Raw genomic sequence first — 21,361 nt, 5'->3', positions numbered from 1 at the left:
TCATTTAAAACCGGCAATTCTCAGGGCACGCACTGGCAAAGTGCCCTAGCTGTCTGCAGTATCCACAGATTGGTATTATTATACCCTCTGCGGCAGTCGGGGCTTCGTCCTCTAAGATGGACTCCATATCACCCTGGGAGCCGCTGTCATCCATTTCCCAACTAGGCGCCGTTCCCGTTGCAGCCGGGCGGACTGCCAGAGCCGACATCCTTTCTGTGGCAGGCGGGTCACTGCCAGCTGCTACACGGGGAGTCACTACCGGAGTCCAGGGGTCCATCTCTCCTGCGACCGGAGCGAGAGCCGCCACATTCCCGTCGTCAGGCGCATCTGCAGGCGCCACCGCTCCAGCGGCCGGCACCACTCCGCCGTGGGGGTTAGGCGCGGACATCTTCCCGCTTCTCCCCCTTGGTCTTTTTCCTGGCACTCCTCTCTTCGGCCGGTAAGTTTCGTTTTTCAACTTCCGGCTTTGCTTTTCGGCCGTGTTCCCAGGGGGTGGGGCTTGAAACTCCTAGGTGGGCATCTTCCAACCGCCTGGTTCCGCTGCCTGGTGTGTTACCTGTGAGGGAAGTGTGTAATGCGGGGCCCTATTTGTGACAGGGCGTCACATTATTATAGAATAGATTTTTTTCATAGCATCTGGAAGGTCTGTAAGGCTAGAATCCCTGCCTACATGCCTCTAGTACACTTGCCCTCTCTTTTGAACAGCTTCCCTACACTAAATGCAGCCAAGAGCAGTATTATTATAAAATAGAATAGATTTTTTTACATTTCAGCAGCAAGGTCTGTAAGGCTAAAATCCCTGCCTACATGCCACTAGTACACAATACTATCTCCAGCAGCTTTCCCTACACTAAATGTAGCTAAGAGCGGTGCTATTCGAGAATTAGCCCAGAAATGGACTGTTTAAATTTAATGTTTCACCAATCGGTATTGTGATAATATGACATACTGTCCCTTCTCCAGCAGAAACTCTCCCTATACTATTTTCGAGTACAGTGTGCCAAGCATGGTGTCATGGGGCCTTATATAGACCACATGATGTGATGTGGCCAGCCAATCACTGAAATGACAATAGCCAACAAGGCTATGGCATTACCATGATTGTGAGGCAATCCCCGCAAGTTTAGTGGCTGAAAAAAGATGTGAAACATGCGATGATTGAACTTGAGTTTGGCATCCGAGTATCACGATACTCAATCGTGTGAGAAGCGTCTTGAGCACCCTGATGCTTAATCGAGTACCGAGCAGTGCCAAACCCATCACTACACTCTACCCCATCAAAACACACCTGATGATCGCAAAGAGTTTTTGAAGTCTGATGGTTCTACAAATGAGCTCTTGAAGAGTAATACGTGTTCAGTGTGATTCTGTTGTAGTCCTCAACACTCTGTATAAGATTCACTGGTAATATAGAGATGTGCATGAGGCCTAAGGGAGTCAGTCATTATGTTACCATAAATAGTAACATTTTCTATAGTCACTTATGGATGCAAAAACTGAACGATAAAGAAACAAGACAGAAAAAGAATCAACGTTTTTAAAATGTGGTGCTGGAGAAGGATGTTATCAATACCACGGATAGCAAAATGAACAAAGAAATCAAGTTTAGAACAAATCAAGCCAGATATGAAGCAAATATCACCAAGCTATGAATTGCCTATTTTCGACATATCAAACGAAGAGAATACCGTATATACTCGAGTATAAGCCCGAGTTTTTCAGCCCATTTTTTTATGCTGAAAACTCCCCTATTGGCTTAAACTCGAGTGAAGGGTCCCACAAAAAATTATTCTCACCTGTCCTCCATTCGAATGGTGTCCTCTTACCTGCTTCTTGCAGTCTGCAGGCACATTGACCCCCTCTATGATCTCGTCTGGTGCACAGAGCAGCTGCTGCAGACATCGCAAAGCATTCAACCACAGCAAAGCGCAGACAGTAGCGGCCCTATGTACAGGACACGATCATAGAGGAGTCTATGTGTCTGTGGTCTGCAAGAAGCACTGCTCCATAATCGCGTCCCATACAGGGGGCCACTGCCGCTGCTATGAGCGCTTTACTGCAATTGAATGCTTTGTTGTGCTGCAAAGCATTCAACTGAAGTAAAGCCATGACGGCAGCCTACAGTGGCGGCTCCTGCGCCGAACGCAATCATGGAGCCTGGAAACTGCAAGAAGCAGGTAAGAGGACACTGCAGGAATGGAGGACAGGTGAGCTTATTTTTTTTGTGTAAACAACGGCATAATAGGGGACAAGAAGTGGACCGGAATGAGGACATTACTAAAGGGGTCATTACTCAATGATGGGCACATTACTATATGGCAGAAGGATGGGCACATTAGATTTTATTGGTATATATTTTTATTTTTGAAATTTTCCACTAGCTGCTGCATTTCCCACCCTAGGCTTATACTCGAGTCAATAAGGTTTCCCAAATTTTTTGTAGTGAAATTATGGCCATGGCTTATACTTGTGTCGGCTTATTCTCGAGTAAATACAGTAATAATTACTAGAGAAGGGCATCATAATTGGAAAAATAGATGGAACAAGACAAAAAGAAGACCAGCAACCTGTTGGCTTGATACATGAAAATAATGACATAGAAGACCTTGGTGGACCTATCTAAGCTTACACAAGATCAATCTTCCTACAGAGCATTCATACATCAAGTTGTCATGGCTTGAGATCAAGCTGAAGGTCGTTAAAAGGAAAAAAAGAAACTAGTAACTTTATAGTACTGTAGGAGTAATGAGCTTTTAAAATATTTATGGAAACCTAAGTGATATACTATGGAAAAATAATAAAACATTTTATTTTATTTTTTACAGAGAAGGAAATTCCTATAAAGATTACATATTCCCAATATGAAAAATCATTAACTACAGATAATATGATTAATATGACTGCTGTATGTCAGGTCGAAGAGTGGGGAGATTTGATTGTAGAAAATATCATTGTTTTGAAGAAACCACCACTTGAAACTAAGGTACAATATCTATTCTTATAACTAAGGCTCTATTCAGAAGCTCTTCACATTTCTATCAGTATCCTATGTTCTCTGGTGATATTAATATTACAAAACCTTTTTTAAAGCACCACCCCAGCGTTCTTTGTATTTCAGAGCTGGAATGGCGCTTTAAATCTAAAGCCCACTTTACGGGCTGTGATATCGGTACCGATATCGCTAGCGAGCGTACCCGCCCCCGTCGGTTGAGCGACATGAGCAAATCGCTGCCCGTGCCGCACAACATCGCTTACACCCGTCACACGGACTTACCTTCCCTGCGACGTCGCTGTGACCGGCGAACCGCCTACTTTCTAAGGGGGCGGTTCGTGCGGCGTCACAGCAACGTCACACGGCAGCCGGCCAATAGCAGAGGAGGGGCGGAGATGAGCGGGCGGAATATCCCGCCCACCTCCTTCCTTCCTCATTGCCGGTGGATGCAGGTAAGGATATGTTCGTCGTTCCTGCGGTGTCACACATAGCGATGTGTGATGCCGCAGGGATGACTAACAACCAGCGGCAAGCCCCACCAATGATATTATGAAAAGGAGCGACGTGTCAACGATCAACGATTTTTGACGTTTCTGCGATCGTTGATCGTTGCTCCTTGGTGTCACACGCTGCGATGTCGCTAACGGCGCCAGATGTGCGTCACTAATGACGTGACCCCGACATTATATCGTTAGCGATGTCGCAGCGTGTAAAGCACCCTTTAGTCTCCTGCCTCATGTCTTTTACTCACCTTCAGGCATCTTCATCTTCTATCACTTGCTCTTCAGTTGCTCTCCTGTGATTTGTGACCTGCCGGAAGCTCCAGTGTTTCATGGAGTGCACCGGAGTGAAGGACACAAATCAATGTAACGCTATGAGAGCCTCGTTCTGCCTCTCATAGAGTTGCATTGGGAGCTTTTGATGTAGCTTCTGACTTCTGGACAGTCAGAAGTTACGGGCACAAGATGGCGCCACAGAATCACAGTGGCACAAAAAAAGGATTAAAACACCAGAGGGTGAGTATAAGACCAGGGGAAGGCAACTTAGATTTAAAGCAAAACTCCAGGGCTGAAAAAAAATGCTGGAGTGGTGCTTTAATGTAAATCAGATGACATAATTATTACATGAAGTTTACCTAAACTGGTACCTTAAAAAAAGAGAAAATAAGCTAAAAGAGTAACACCATTAAAGGGAAACTCTCATATTATATATGCATTCTGATCTGTGGACAGCAAGGTATAGTGAAGGAGAAGCAGAGGTTTGTGGAAAAAGATTCTTTATAACTTGAATTTTGTTAATTTAAATCTCTGGTGCTTGTAGCCTATGAGTCCAGTGGATCCCCCTACTAGTGATTGACAGCTATCTCTGCATGCAAATTTATATAGGTAAGACTGTCAGTCACTTAATAGGGAGCCCACTGGGGTCATATCTATACAAACTTTTCCTCCAATAATGTTTATCATCTTCTGCTGCTCTATAACCTCCTGCAGAGCAGATACCATTTTCAACATTACAAGTTTCCTTTATTCCTATAGATAGTAGATTCTCTCATGCAAGATAATCAATCAAGTATGCTAATGACACTCAGCTCGAGCTCTGATCAGAGTTTGAGCCAAGTGTCAGTTTATGATATGATACGATACACTTTTTTGATCCGGAGGGAAAGCACAACATAAACAAGAACATGAATTACTTAATAATCTGTTCTCCAATTCTCTTAAATGCGAGAATCGGAACACAGGTGATGAGAAAATTGAGAACTTAATTTTTCGATCTTCTCCAATGTCTATCTCAGCATAAATGGGGCTGCACTTGGATGGCACCTGAGTGTAGTCCTATATTTTCCACACACCCATAGACTTGACTGGTCTCATATATGCTGACGAATTGGCATGAGAAAAAAAGGTTGGCACTGCCCCATAGTGTAACAATGGAGCAATTGCCATCCTATAAATTTTTGCAGAGCACTCGTTTGATGTACACGCTCATGTGAGCGAACCCTAACACTAATGATCGTCTGGTGGACCCAGGTTCTGACATATTAACAAGTCCCAGACACAGCAGGAGCCATGAGGTTCAGGAGAGGATATCACCATTTGTAGATCTTTTGCTGTTCGGGTCTATGTTTTTTCTCTTGAGTAACTCCACAACACAACTCAAACACTATCAACAATACTAAAGTGGTGCAAGGACAAGATTTACAACAATTTCACTAACATTCCTGTTCTTCTCTTTAGGCTTTAGGAGCAGCTGTGTTGGGTAAACCAGTGACTGTCGAGATCAAATTTACCAACCCATTACCCACGCCTGTGAAGAACTGTGTGCTGACAATAGAGGGCAGTGGCTTAACAAAAAATGAATTACAAAAAAGGTGAGTACTGTACTATTAGTGGTACCGCATTACTATAAGTAGGAAACCAGGCCAATTAACTGTTGAGACATTTAGAGGTTTCAATGATTATCCATGATTGTGCTGTATGTTACCTATTAGGATATCTTCAAATTCTTTCTTTTTTCTACGGATGCCATATGGATAATGTCAGAAATGATGGCCCGAGACGTGGCTAACAACCAGTGCGGCTAATTGCTAGCTAAATAATCACTTGGTTTTGCAGGAAAAAAGCTATTTAGCCTGAAACATCAAATTTCTTGTATGTAATCAAAGAACTACAGCTACGAATTGCAGCATCCACTTTTGGCCACTTTATGGCAGCTTCATAGTCGTGTAGAGGGGAGCAAACACCAGTCCAACAGTGCTCCGCTCTACTTCATCAGACTGAACCTGTGTTTGTTTGGGATCTGACTTGAACGGGTGGTGCGACACTTACTTCAGTCTTCAGTAGTGTCCACTCACTACCTCGGATGGCTTCAGCCCCTTGACTTCCCTTGGCCAGTTCAGAGAAACTCTCTCGGGTACATCAGTCTAGTCCCTGGACTCTTCTAAGCCCATCCCCAGGTGAGCCTTAAGGGTGCTTTACACGCTGTGACATTGCTAGTGATAGCTAGTGATGTCCTGCGCGATAGAACCCGCCCCCGTCGTTTGTGTGACATTTGGTGATCGCTGCCGTAGCGAACATTATCGCTACGGCAGCATCACACGCACATACCTTGTCAGCGACGTCGCTGTGACCGCCGAACAATCCCTCCTTCAAGGGGGAGGTGCCTTCGGCGTCATAGCGATGTCACTGCGGCGTCACTAAGCAGCTGCCCAATAGCAGAGGAGGGGCGGAGATGAACGGGTGGAATATGTGTACCGCCCCGCAGACTCGGCTGCGACCGACGAGCCGCTCGAATCCGTGCTCGTACTGCGGGTGGTGGCTCGAGCTTCTCTCACGTCGCTCTGCAAGGGAGTTGGCGCTACACGCGAGGATTTGGGTGTTTGATTTGGAATGACAGTTCGTGACGCCACCCACGGGTTGTGGTGATTGTAGACACCACCGCTGCGGTGAAGGTGCGGGGATCCCAGGAGCGGTGTGATGGTGCAGCTAGGTGTTGACCCCTCCGTGAGTAGGGGTTGTTTGTCCCAGGGCCCGGTAGGAGAGGGCCGGGATGCAGGGTGAAGTGTCGCAGTGCGGTGCGGTGCGGTGCCTGATGGCACTGGTGTACTCACTCTGACACAAGACACTGGAGTCGCTGGTAAACCAAACGGAGTGATGAACGGGGCCTGCAGCCGGCTGCAGCGTCTTCCAGACTAGGTTAATGGTCTCCACCTTTCTCCTGCACCTCTGTGTAAATGTTTTGACTCCTGTGCCTAGACACCGGTAGTCTGCTACCCGACTGGTATATGCCGTAGGAGCCCATTTGCCCGCAGACTCTGGTCCTTTTGGTCTCTATGCCTTGGCGGTGGCGTTACCCGGTATGGTTGGGCTGTTGTCTTCTAAAGGGACTTGTGTGGTGTAGGTCCTTAAGTCCAGCCCGCAATCAGTTGATTCGACTCGGCCCTGTTGATTCAGGGCTTTGTGCTGGGTCTGAGTACCCTGCCTGGTGCTCCGGTATCCAGTTGGCTCCCCGGTTCGGTTCCGGCGGGCCACTACCCTGTCCCTGTCCCTTACGGTTCCACTGGACGTATTCCCAGTCTCCTGCAGGCGGCCACCACCGTCTGCCTCCTTGCCAATGGTGACTGGGGTCCGACCCAGCCACCAGCTAGTCTCTTATCAGGCCACGGACATAGAACTGCCCGTGACCTCAACTGCTCTCACTTGCAATTGAACTAGACTCCTCTAGAGCCTGAGCTAGACTCCTGTGTTTCCCGCCTCCAGGCCTGTGAACTCCTCGATGGGTGTAGCCAACCGCCTTGCTCCACGCCCCCTGGTGTGGACATCAAACCTGGAGGGTGGTGACAAGGTTTTTACATTTGGCTAGTGTTACCTAACTGGGAAGGGGGTGTGGTGTGGTCATGTGTCTACCTGGGACGGCCTGGATAGTCCAGGGCGTCACATATGCCGCCCACCTATTTCCTTCCTCATTGCCAGTGGACACAGGTAAGGAGATGTTCGTCGTTCCTGCGGCGTCGCCGCAGGAACAACGAACAACCAGCGGCATGTGCCACCAACGAGATTATGAAAAGGAGCGACGTGTCAACGATTAACGATTTTTGCCATTTTTGCGATCGCTGATCGACGCTCCTTAGTATCACATGCTGCGATGTCGCTAACAGCGCCGGATGGGCGTCACTAACGACGTGACCCCGACGATATATCGTTAGCAATGTCACAGCGTGTAAAGCACCCTTTAGTCTCCAGACAGATAGAGGATATCTCCAGGTTTCCTGTCAGGCCAAAGTTACCAAGCATCATCCACACACCAGGAACCCCTCTGCAGAACTAACTTCTCCCAGGACCTGTCTCACCAACCAACTCTCTGTCTCTGTCAGTCCTCCCATCCTGGCTCTTCATTCCCTCAGCAATCAGGAAGTACCTGCCCCACTGTACTTACTAAAACCTTCACTTAAGAGTGCTTTACCCACTGCGACATCGCTAACGATATATCGTCGGGGTCACGTCGTTAGTGACGCACAACTGGCGCCTTTAGCGACATGGCAGCGTGTGACACCAAGGAGCGACGATCAATGATCGCAAAAACAGCAAAAATCGTTGATCGTTAATACGTCGCTCCTTTCCATAATATCGTTGCTGCTGCAGGTACGATGTTGTTCGTTGTTCATGCGGCATCACACATCGCTACATTTGACGCCGCAGGAACGACGAACATCTCCTTACCTGCGTCCACCGGCAATGAGGAAGGAAGGAGGTGGGCGGCATGTTCTGGCAGCTCATCTCTGCCCCTCCTCTGCTATTGGGCGGCCACTTAGTGACGATGCTGTGACGTTGCTATGATGCCGAACGCATCTCCCCCTTGAAGGAGGGATTGTTCAGCGGTCACAGCGACGTCGCTGAAAAGGTATGTGCGTGTGACGCTGCCGTAGCAATAATGTTCGCTATGGCAGCGATCACCAAATGTCGCACAAACTACAGGGGCAGGTGCTATCACGCATGACATCACTAGCTATCGCTAGCGATGTCGTAGCATGTAAAACACCCTTTACTGTAGTCCCTATCTGGCTACCATTCTTATACTTTACATGACACAGTTAATAAATTAACTACACATTACAGATTATACTTTACATTACTTTAAAATACACATTAGAGTATAATATAGTATTCAGTAAAAACACTTTAGACTTTTGACCGCTAGATTGCATCGACCGCAGAACTGCTCCGGCTCAGCAACACTAAAGGCAATCATTTTTAGAGATGAGCGAGCCTTTAGAGGCTCGAGTTCGGTACGGTTCGTCGAACGGAGGCCGCGTTCGAGTTCGGTTCGGCGAACGGCTCGAAGAACCTCTCGAGCCCCATTGAAACCAATGGCAGGCAAACACAAACACATAAAAACACATTATAAATGTACACATACAGTTAATAAACATTGCCATAACACTTACCTGTCCCTGCGACGCGTCCTGCACTCTGTCTCCCGCCTCTTTTCCTTCCGATAATCGCTGCGTCCTCCCAGTAACCAGCACTGATGATAGGACCTTCCGTGAAGTCAAAATAGCATGTAATAGTTCCTGTCAGTGCATCTCTCTGGTACACCGTGCTCGTTTGTGCATCCCAGTGTACCGGCGAGATGCTCTGGCACATGGTCGGCTCCCCGTTCTGCTTCCCCGTTCTGTTATTCACCGGCTGCCACAGACGGTCATTAACGGAGCACCATTGCTATAGCAACGCGCCTGTCAGCGGTGACGTCACCGCTTACAGCACGCAGCTGCTGCTCACTCACTGAGTGATATAGACTGCACGGGAAGCAGCGTCTTCCCCCATGCAGTGCTGTCTGATGTAGCAGAGCTGCATGGTTTGAAGGAGAAAAAAGACAGAAGACCATGGATCGTGGAGGGCTGACAGGGAGTAATAAACATGCAGTATCTAATGTCTCTGTGCATTTATTTCTATTAAAGTATTTTTTTCTCTGTGTGGTGTGTTTTTTTAACCCTTTATTGGAGATTCTTAATGGCCGGGTCAAACTTGCCTGACATTAAGAATCTCTGACTTAATACTAGCTAGTAAAACAAATCTAGTATTAACTCATAATTACCCAGCAAGCCACCCAGCATCAGGGCAGCTGGAACAGTTGGATACAGCGCCAGATGATGGCGCTTCTATGAAAGCCCTATTTTCTGGGGCAGCTGCGGACTGCAATTCACAGCAGAGGCACCCAGAAACCTCGGGCTAACCTGTGCTGCGGATTCCAATCCCCAGCTGCCTAGATGTACCTTGCTGGACACAAAAATGGGGCGAAGCCCACGTCATTTTTTTTTTTAATTACTTCATGAAATTCATGAAATAATTAAAAAAAAGGCTTCCCTATATTTTTAGTTCCCAGCTGGGTACAAATAGGCAGCTGGGGGTTGGGGGCAGCAGTACCTGCCTGCTGTACCTGGCTAGCATACAAAAATATGGCAAAGCCCACATGTTTTTTTTGGTGGGCAAAAAACTCCTGCATACAGTCCTGGATGGAGTATGCTGAGCCTTGTAGTTCTGCGGCTGGGGATTGGAATCTGCAGCTCAGGGTGCCCAAGCTTTCTGGGCACCCCTGCTGCGAATTGCAGTCCGCAGCCACCCCAGAAAATGGCGCTTTCATAGAAGCGCCATCTTCTGGCGCTGTATCCAACTCTTCCAGCTGCCCTGTTGACGGGTGGCTCACTGGGTAATAATGGGGTTATGGCTAGCTGTATATTATCAACTGGCCCTAAGCCCGAAATTCATGGTGTCATGCCAATATTAGACAGGGCCACTGAAGTGAGGAGCCAGGGGCGCCTCCGGCCTTGTAGTCGTGGCCTTTATAAACTCCAGGCTCTCCCCTGACTCAATCACTACTTCAAGGTCGGGAGATGACTCGGTGGGGCAGAGTGTGGTGGTGCAACGATCATCCGGCGCAAAAACACGCTTCAAGCAGGGTTCAATGCAAATAAACGACATGTTTTATTTTCACACTTCTTCTCCTCCAGAAACAGTGCAGTTGTAAATACCGGGTACACTTGCTCGAGCTGGGGGACAACCTGCCCTGACGCTCCCTCTGGTGGGGTGTGACCGGTTACTCCACTTCGCCGGGCTCCCACTAACAGCTACCCACAAGCCGGACCCACACCGGCTGCTTCACTTGCTAAGGTATCATCTCCTCCTGTCTTCTCCGGCGTCCCCGATCAAATCAGCTCCCACACTCTGCCCCCTTGTTGTTCACTCGCTCCTCCCGGGCCCAACTGCCACTTTCTACCCTACACACACTTTTTATCTTCCCCTGGCTTCTGCCGGCTCCTCCTTTCCCTGTGGCGACAGCCGTCCCACCCGGCCACTAGGGGGTGCCCTAACACAATACAATACAATACAATACAATACACTTTTATTAAAACAACTTTAACATTTCCGGATGATGTTTCTTTTGTAGGGGTCTGCCCACCCACTACACACCTCCCCTCTTAAAACCCGAGCCTCCCGGCACGGCTCCAACATAAAATAACACACATATTTAAAACTACGAACCAGTTCAGCGCCCGGAGTTCAACTGGGAGCTCCCGGTCTTTGGTGGCGCCCGGAGGCTGAGTAGCGCTCCCGGTCTTTGGTGGTGCCCGGAGGCCAACGTGGCACTCCCGGTCTTGGTCGTTTAAACAAGAGAACCACAACACTGAAACAGCAATTTTCCCTTTCGGCAACGCGGAGGAGCCCCTGGCTCAGTCCAGCCGCAGACTCCCTCCGAACTTAACATAACTTCTGCCGGTCAAACAACAACACCGGTCTTCACACGAGCCGATCAGGACGCTTTACGCTGGAGGCCAGGCTCGCTTCCACTCGGCCCTCTGTGCCTGAATGTAGTCGGACAGGGACTGCCCGGGCTGTCGACGTAACCTCCGAAAAGGTTCAGGAGCAGCGGCGGCCTCGGATGTCGCGATCTCTTCATTCCCCGGCGGGGGTGATGGGGTCGCTCCCCGGGGTGGCTGAGGCACGTCCAGAACAATCACCGGGTGGTTGGTTATGCTCTGGTTGACCGCCAGCACCGCCGGGGTCTAACTTTCCGGGCCAGGAGTCAGTCCGGGCATCATCTCCGGAGCCACCGCTAGGGTACGTCGGGGGTGAGAGGCTTCAGCCAGCACCGGTCTTGCCTGGGTCCGCCGCCGGCTTTGATGTTCCTCCCACTCTATCTCCTGTTGCCATTGAGCGGCTTCTCGTGGGGTCGGCATTCTGGTCACGCCGACCGCGAAGAGGCCGCGGCTTCCCGCCTCAGGTAGGAACTGGACTTTTTCGCCCGGATAGAGTGTGTGGAGGCGCTGTGGCAGACCTTCCACATCCAAATGGACCCGGTTGTAAAAGTAGTCGTCTCCGGTTGCCTCTTCCCGGATAAAGCCGTAGCCTTCTTGTTGATTGAATTTTACCACTATACCAGTGGTAAACTGTAGCGCCAGCTCTTCGCCTCGGGGACCGGCCATCATCTCCCGGGCAATGGTCTCTGCAAGCAGCCGCTCCCGGACGGGGTCTGGTACCGGAGATGGAGGCCTTGAGTGAGGTATGGTAGACGGCTGGACGGGGTCCCAGAAAAAACCCCAGGGATCTTGTTCCAGCTTCCGGGCGATTTCTTCTGCCGGAGCCTGCACGGGGACGGCTGGCGCTGCGGCCGCAGGCAGGGGTGTCTCCAGGACGGGATAGTAGATCCCCAGGGGCCGATTCCCCACTGGTAACTGGGTGGCGTAGGTCGCCCGTACCTCGGTAGTAGTGCCTCCCGTCGCAGCGTCCCAGGTGGTTAGCCAGGTCACCTTGGCCGGACGTTCTGATCCTCCTGACGTGGCCGGGATATCGAGAGGGGACACTTCTGCAGCATGTTTAGGACGCCCTCGGCCCAGGTTAGCGAGGGCCATAGCGGTCACTATTTCCTGCTGTTGTCCGGAGGTCTCCATCTCGTGAGCTTGCGGCGTCTCTAGTAATGGCGGCGGGGTCAGTGGAGAAGGAAGTGGAGGCGGGCTTATTTTTCCCGCTCTTGAGCAGACTCCACCCCCAGTCTCCCACATCATAACGACCCCTCCGCGGCGGTTCTTCTTTTCCTTCCAAACACCGCCCACTGTACATGTTCTTCTGCGTGCCCTGGGACTGGCACCTCCCCTCTTTGGGCGGAGTACTCCGAACTTCTTTTTCGGCACCGGCCAGCCCCAGGCTCTTCTTTTGGCGCCAACTTTTCGCGCCCTTTCTTCGTCTTCACCGACGACGGCCATCTTGCTGCCATCTTGTGCCCGGTCCAACGCTGCAGGCACTGTATCTTCTTCCCACCAGGGGACTGGAAATCTTTTCTCATAGTCCGGATCCTGTGCCCCAGGCACCACTTGATCTCCGCCTTCTTGGGTCCCTGGCAGGGAATTCGCATCCTGCTGACTACGCCACATGAAGTGAGGAGCCAGGGGCGCCTCCGGCCTTGTAGTCGTGGCCTTTATAAACTCCAGGCTCTCCCCTGACTCAATCACTACTTCAAGGTCGGGAGATGACTCGGTGGGGCAGAGTGTGGTGGTGCAACGATCATCCGGCGCAAAAACACGCTTCAAGCAGGGTTCAATGCAAATAAACGACATGTTTTATTTTCACACTTCTTCTCCTCCAGAAACAGTGCAGTTGTAAATACCGGGTACACTTGCTCGAGCTGGGGGACAACCTGCCCTGACGCTCCCTCTGGTGGGGTGTGACCGGTTACTCCACTTCGCCGGGCTCCCACTAACAGCTACCCACAAGCCGGACCCACACCGGCTGCTTCACTTGCTAAGGTATCATCTCCTCCTGTATTCTCCGGCGTCCCCGATCAAATCAGCTCCCACACTCTGCCCCCTTGTTGTTCACTCGCTCCTCCCGGGCCCAACTGCCACTTTCTACCCTACACACACTTTTTATCTTCCCCTGGCTTCTGCCGGCTCCTCCTTTCCCTGTGGCGACAGCCGTCCCACCCGGCCACTAGGGGGTGCCCTAACACAATACAATACAATACAATACACTTTTATTAAAACAACTTTAACATTTCCGGATGATGTTTCTTTTGTAGGGGTCTGCCCACCCACTACACCACCATGAATTTCTAGTACAGATAAAAAAAACACAGCTCACAGAAAAATATTTTTATTAGAAATAAAACACAACACAATTTGTGACTCCATCTTTATTGAAATAAAGAACCCCCCTCCTCAGTAATCCTGGGTCAAGGGTCCCGCGCTGTGCAATCCGGATCCAATATCATCTGATCAGTTTGCTGGAAGGCAAAGCGATCAGATGATGTGTCAGGTTCAAGGGCCTGAATTACATGACACAGCAGCTGATTGTATAAACAGCTTTTATGCAATCAGCTGATGCATCAGTGCAAAAAAAAAAAAAACTACACACTTCAGTGCAGACTCCTGTCCAACAGCATCAGCTGATAGTTTAGCCAGCCGGGCGAGCCCGCTCGACTTATAGTGTCAGCTGATTCCATCAGGTGACCACATCAGCTCATCATCGTCAGGTCTGAGAGAGAGAGAGAAGAAAGAGAGGAGAGAGAGAGAAGAGAGAGAGGAGAGAGAGAGAAAGAGAGAAAAAGAGAGAGGAGAGAGAGGGAGACGGAGAGAGAAAGAGAGAGAAGAGAGAGAGAAAGAGAGAGAGAGAAGAGAGAGGAGAGAGAAAGAGAGAGAAGAGAGAGCAATGCAGCCTCATCCCGTGAACTGCTCCGGTTTTAGAGGTGTGTCCCGCGGCTCACAGCTGATGTCCGGCTCCTCCCCTCAGTACATAATTAAATTAAATTATAATTATAAATAAATATTATATTATAATATAGTATGTTTTCTCTGCCCTCTCTGAAAGACTTTCTTACCTCTCCTTGTCCATAGTATGTTTTCTCTGCCCTCCCTGAAACACTTTCTTCCCTCTCGCTCTCTGTAGTATGCTTTCTCAGCCCTCCCTGAAACACTTTCTTCCCTCTCCTTGTCCATAGTATGTTTTCTTTGCCCTCCCTGAAACACTTTCTCCCCTCTCCTTGTCCATAGTATGTTTTCTTTGCCCTTCCTGAAACACTTTCTCCCCTCTCCTTGTCCATAGTATGTTTTCTCTGCCCTCCCTGAAATACTTTCTTACCTCTCCTTGTGTATAGTATATTTTCTCTGCCCTCCCTGAAACACTTTCTTCCCTCTCTTTGTCCATAGTATGTTTTCTCTGCCCTCCCTGAAACACTTTCTTACCTTTCCTTGTGTGTAGTATATTTTCTCTGCTCTCCCTGAAACACTTTCTTTCCTTTCCTTGTCTGTAGTATGCTTTCTCAACCCTCCCTGAAACACTTTCTTCCCTCTCCTTGTCCATAGTATGTTTTCTCTGCCCTCCCTGAAACACTTTCTTCCCTCTCCTTGTCTGTAGTATGCTTTCTCAGCCCTCCCTGAAACACTTTCTTCCCTCTCCTTGGGAGACAGAGAGAAAAAGAGAGAGAGAGAAAGAGAGAGAAAGAGAGAAGAGAGAGAGGAGAGAGAGGAGAGAGCAATGCAGCCTTATTCTGTGAACTGCTCCGATTTTAGAGGTGTGTCCCGCTGCTCACAGCTGATGTCCGGCTCCTCCCCTCAGTGCATAATTAAATTAAATTATAATTATAAATATATAATTATAATTTAAAATTTAAAATAAAAAAATTAAAAAAAAAATTAAATTCTTTACCGGGACCGGGACTAGAACTAGAACTCCTGCTTCTTAGGCGAGCACTCTATCCACTAGTCTTCTGCCTTTAATGATAAAGATAGGCAGATTCGGTAATCTTGACTTCTGCATTGCTGAAGTCTCTGCTGACAGCGCGATTCACTTCATTGCTACGTGGAGCTGATACAGCAAGATTGTGTTCTATGGTGCTGCTGCAGCTTCATGTAGGCGAGCTGACAGTGTCGTGTGGATTACGTCGGACCTGGAGGGGTATTTGGGGATTAATAAAAAGGTAAATGAGGTGTTGTTTGTCTTTTATTCCAAATAAAGGATTTTTCGCTGTGTGTGTTTCTTTACTTTCACTTTATAAATAAATAATAATTATAATTTAAAATGAAAAATAAAAAAAATAAAAAAAAAAAAATCTTTACCGGGACAAGAATTCCTGAAGTTATGCTTCTTAGGCGAGCGCTCTATCCACCAGTCTACTGCCTCTAATGATAAAGATAGGCAGATTTGGTAATCTTGAAGTCTGCATTGCTGATGTCTCTGGTGACAGCGCAATTTACTTCATTGCTACGTGGAGCTGATACAGCGCGATCGTGTTCTACGGAGCTGCTGCAGCTTCGTGTAGTCAAGCTGACAGTGTCGTGTGGATTACATCGGACCTGGGGGTTATTTGGGGATTAATAAAGAGGTAAATGAGGGGTTTGTTTGTCTTGTATTCCAAATAAAGGATTTTTCACTGTGTGTGCTTTCTTTTTCAGGTTAATCATAGAAAGTGCCTTGGGGAGACACCTGGCATGATTAAACTCATTATTACCTGATTGCCACCGCACCAGGGCAATTCGGGATGAGCTAGGTAGATTCCCGGGATTGTCGCATCTAATGGATGCGGCGATTTCGGGCGGGTGCCTGCTGATATTGTTAGGGTGGTGGGCTCCCCATAACGTGGCGCTCCCCATCCTGAAAATACCAGCCTCCAGCCATGTGGCTTTATCCTGGCTGGTATCAAATATGGGGGAACCGCATTTTTTTTTTTTATTATTATTATTATTTATTTATTTATTTTACTGCATGATATAGACCCGCCCGCCGGCGGCTGTGATTGGTTGCAGTGAGACAGCTGCAACCAATCATGGGCGCCGGTGGGCGGGGAAAGCACGGAATAACTGATTGACTAATGAAGCGGCAGCCATTTTCTAAAGAGGAAGAGACACCGCAGATCGTGACAGACGTGGAGTGAGACGCCCGTGATCGGTGAGTAGGAAAGGGAGAGGCATTGTGCTGGGGACGCAGGACGCATGCAGATAGCAACTTGTGCACATAGCCTTACTGTGAAAAGCCACGCTTTTGGTGATCGAACTGTACTCGAACCTAACTCGACCTGTCGAGCTTTTAGCACAAAGCTCAAGTTCGTCAAACGACTCGAACACCCCCCAAAATCACTCGAACATGAAATTGGCGAACCTCGAACATCGCTCAACTCTTATCATTTTCTAAAACACAGCTATTATGATGCATACACTATAAAATACATTAGACATTATATTTTACTACCGTACGAGTGGGGTAATTTAGCCTCCTCCCAATGTTGCATGTCAGCTGCTCCATGTTCTGACAGCATTTGCACAGCTTTTACATGAAATAAATGAATGAAATAGTTGAAAACTACACTTGACAAAAGTATTGGGAGCCCTACATATTACACCCCTTTCTAAATCTATAGGTATTAATATGAAGATGGTCCCCGATTTTGCAGCCACTATAGCTTCCACTCTTCTGGGAAGTTTTTCTACAAGACTGTGGACCGTGTCTGTGGGAATTTGGACAAAAGGGTTCTGCTCACGATCAATTTTTTTACGTTCCCATTGATCATTGATTTCAATGGACAAGTCTCCCCCACACACAGCGGAGATTGTTGCATGCTGTGATTTATATATATATATATATATATATATATATACTGTATGTACACTACAGTTCAAAGGTTTGGGGTCACCCAGACAATTTTGTGTTTTCCATGAAAAATCATACTTTTATTTATCAAATGAGTTACATAATGATTAGAAAATATAGTCCAGACTAGGTTAGAAATAATGATTTTTACTTGAAATAATAATTTTCTCCTTCAAACTTTGCTTTTGTCACATAATGTTCCCTTTGCAGCAATTCCATCTTTGCAGACCTTAGGCATTCTAGCTGTTAATTTGCTGTGGTAATCTGGAGATATTTCACCCCATGCTTCCAGAAGCTCCTCCCACAAGTTGGATTGGCTTGATGGTCACTTTTTGAGTACCATACGGTCAAGCTGCTCCTACAACAGCTCAATAGGGTTGAGATCTTATGACTGGGCTGGCCACTCCATTACAGATAGAATACCAGCTGCCTGCTTCTTTCCTAATAGTTCATGCATAATTTGGAGGTGTGCTTTGGGTCATTGTCCTGTTGTAGGATGAAATTGGCTCCAATCAAGCGCTGTCCACATTGTATGGCATGGCGTTGCAAAATGGAGTGATAGCCTTCCTTATTCAAAATCTCTTATACCTTGTACAAATCTCCCACTTTTTCCAGCACCAAAGTAACCCCAGACCATCACATTACCTCCACCATGCTTGACAGATGGCGTCAGGCACTCTTCCAGCATCTTTTCAGTAGCTCTGCATCTCACAAATGTTCTTCTGTGGGATTCAAACACCTCAAACTTCGATTTGTCTGTCTATAACACTTTTTTCCAATCTTCCTAAGTCCAATGTCTGTGTTCTTTTTCCCATATTAATCTTTTACTTTTATTTGCCATTTGTTGCCTGTGTTCTATTCTACATACAGACGGTACAAGAACAGAAAGAAATGCTTGCTTAAACATCACAAATATGCATACAGTTCACCACCTTAGACAGTAGAAGCATTATTGGTTTCATTCATTCATCTCTCAAAAATCCCACACTCAATTTTTGTGATGACAATTTTGTGGACATATGAAATTATTTGTACACATGCCATATTGTTTGATCCCATATAATTATGCAAACCTGATGCAAACGAGAAGATTACCGTGCCATAACAGGACTGGTCATATCAGCTGGCTGGTCCAGTTATGTTATCATTAAGCAATTGTCCATAAGATCATAATGGATTCTTATTTCATGAGAGTTTCAAATATAATGGTCACATGGCATAATGTTAGTCTAGGGTAAACTAACCCATCAAAGATCACCCTTTTTTACAAGGGAGCTTATGTAGATTGTCTTGGTTTGGTCTAATTTTTGTACTTGTGATCATCTATTGTAGATTTAATTTTTTAATATTCAATATTCATCAGACCTGACAAAATGTTAACCCAGAGACTGTTGCAAGAAACAATAACATGTCCGATTCTTAAGCTGAGGCCACACGGGGATTTGTGCGATCCTCGCATGACACTGGGCTCACGCTTGCAGCATAGCGCGAGTAGAATGTCAAGCGAGTGTCACGCGACTGTGGTCCGATCGTGTGATCAGACCACAGCTGCAGAGGGGAGGGCCGGCGCTGCAGAGGGGAGGACCAGCGCTGCGGAGGAGATGGAGGGATTTATCTCCCTATCTCCTCCGTTGCCAGCTGACGCGAGAATCGCACTGCTCTCGCATTACACCGGTGTGACATGAGAGCAATGCAATGTTTCTCTCGCCCATAGACTTGAATGGGTGCGGGTGAAACAAGCTAGCATTGCACTCGCAGCATGCTGCATCTGTTTTCTCGGTCCGATTAGGGCTGAGAAAATAATCATTCTCGGGAGATGCCCCACAGAGTAATATTGGTCCGAGTGGAATGTGATTTTTTTTTATCGCATTCCACTCGCACCATTTTTCTCGCCGTGTGAGCAGACCCTTATATTCCTTATGGATCTACGTAAGACCACAAGCCTGGAAGCCATTTACCTCAGTCTCCTCTACTGAAATTACATGCATGTTTAGCTAAGATGATTACTGGTGGTGATCCAATGAAAAATATATATTTTTCCATTTCTTCAGTTTGGATGTCCTGGAACCTGATAAGACGATGAAGGTTACCGTAGACGTTAAGCCTTACATGTCTGGAGCAAAGAAGCTGGTGATGAACTTCACATGTGATAAGTTTACTGATGTCAAAGGCTTCCTACCCATAAATGTGACTGAGAAGCCCTAATAGTAACTGCCCTTATATGCTATGTTCTCATGTCTTATCCTGTGCCCCACTTGCATCTTACTGCACAGACACAAAATTGTACTTATAAAGTTTAAAGAAATCACTTGAATTCCTACTGTTGTTCTAAGATAAATTATGGTTTTTACAAATATTAGTTTACTGTCATAAAAAATGAAAAAAAAACCTCATTTGTTTTCTGTAATCATTGATACTGTGCATTAGAGCACTAATACCTAAGCTGGATATTAAGATGCAAATTTATCATAAATAGCGATGAGCGAGCACTAAAATTCTCAAGTGCTGGGTACTCGAAACGAGCAGGTTTGGGATACGAGCATTTTTCTGGCAGTCCTCTGGAAGTGCAGGAAAATCGCTGAAATGGATGGTAACAGCTCTCAAATGGAATGGGAGCAACATGGGGAAGATGCCTGGATGCATCTCTGACTCACAGGTCACTGCTGGGAACAATGATGTCAGAGTATTATGTCACTTTTATGGACTGACAATAAAACATACAAAACCAAAGATAAAATGGATTTTACAGAAAAATTTTAGGAAACATTCTTTCCTGTATAATGACATGCATATAAGGCAAAGTAAAAAATAGAGAAGAAAAACCTCCTCCACCCTTTAGGCTATGTTTGCAAGTAGAGTTTTTGCTGTTTTTGCACTTTATCATTGCTGTCAATGTTGGAAAAAACGCTGAAAGAATTGACATGCTGCTTCTTTCAAAAATGCAGCACTTTTCCATTGCAATCAGAAAAAAAACTATTGTGTGCATTAGATTTATGAAAAGTTTTAGCTTTTTCTGGTACTGAAAAAATCTGCTTAATTTGCATAAAACTCATTAAAAACTGCTGTAAAAAAACACAATAAAAATGCAACATTTGATCATAGCCTTAATAGCCGGGCTATCTCTCATCATATTTCACTGTATTTTTTTTAAAGAGGGGCTAGCAATACACCCTGGAAGACACGTAGAGGAGGGCCTCAGAATAAATTTTTTAACACTTTTTAAAAGTGGGATTCCTACACTAGTTAATCCTATGCAGCAAGTGCAAGGGATGAAAAATATTTACCCCAGGGTGATATATATATATATATATATATATATATATATAGCCATATAAAAAAGTTTGGGCACCCCTATTAATATTAACCTTTTCTCTTTATAACAATTTGGGTTTTTGCAACAGCTATTTCAGTTTCATATATCTAATAACTGATGGCTTGAGTAATAATTCTGGATTGAAATGAGGTTTATTGTACTAACAGAAAATGTGCAATCCGCATTTAAACAAAATTTGACCGGTGCAAAAGTATGGGCACCTCAACATAAAAGTGACATTAATATTTTGTAGATCCTCCTTTTGCAAAAATAACAGCCTTTAGTCGCTTCCTGTAGCTTTTAATGAGTTTCTGGATCCTGGATGAAGGTATCTTTGACCATTCCTGTTTACAAAACAATTCCAGTTCAGTTAAGTTTGATGGTCGCCAAGCATGGACAGCACGCTTCAAATCATCCCACAGATTTTCAATGATATTCAGGTCTGTGGACTGGGATGGCCATTCCAGAACATTGTAATTGTTCCTCTCATGAATGCCTTTTTGTATGACCAAACAACTCAATCTTTGTTTCATCAGTCCACAGTACCTTCTTCCAAAATGTAACTGGCTTGTCCAAATGTGCTTTTGCATACCTCAGGTGAGTCTGTTTGTGGCGTTCTTGCAGAAACGGCTTATTTCGCATCACTCTCCCATACAGCTTCTCCTTGTGCAACGTGCGCTGTATTGTTGACCGATGCACATTGACACCATCTGCAGCAAGATGATGATGCAAGTCTTTGGAGGTGGTCTGTGGATTTCCCTTGACTGTTCTCACCATTCTTCTTCTCTGCCTTTCTGATATTTTTATTGGCCTGCCACTTCTGGGCTTAACAAGAACTGTACCTGTGTTCTTCCATTTACTTACTATGTTCCTCACAGTGGAAACTGACAGTTTAAATCTCAGAGACAACTTTTTGTATTCTTC

General features: G+C 46.6%; 1 protein-coding gene across 2 annotated transcripts in view; it reads left to right on the top strand.

The window, feature by feature from the left end:
- The window catches only part of LOC142311403 (protein-glutamine gamma-glutamyltransferase E-like), a 141,736-nt gene extending 122,221 nt beyond the window's left edge, over window positions 1–19,515 (top strand). For both annotated transcript variants that reach the window (XM_075349792.1, XM_075349790.1), the window contains 3 exons: window positions 2,826–2,983; window positions 5,230–5,363; window positions 19,176–19,515. In XM_075349792.1, the coding sequence (XP_075205907.1) occupies window positions 2,826–2,983; window positions 5,230–5,363; window positions 19,176–19,329 (446 nt within the window). In that variant the 3' untranslated portion in view covers window positions 19,330–19,515. The remainder of the gene's footprint in view (window positions 1–2,825; window positions 2,984–5,229; window positions 5,364–19,175) is intronic.
- The last annotated feature ends 1,846 nt before the right edge of the window (window positions 19,516–21,361 follow it).

Source organism: Anomaloglossus baeobatrachus, chromosome 5 (genome assembly GCF_048569485.1).
Source record: "Anomaloglossus baeobatrachus isolate aAnoBae1 chromosome 5, aAnoBae1.hap1, whole genome shotgun sequence".
Lineage (NCBI taxonomy): Eukaryota > Metazoa > Chordata > Amphibia > Anura > Aromobatidae > Anomaloglossus > Anomaloglossus baeobatrachus.
This window is presented reverse-complemented; position numbering and strand designations above follow the sequence as displayed.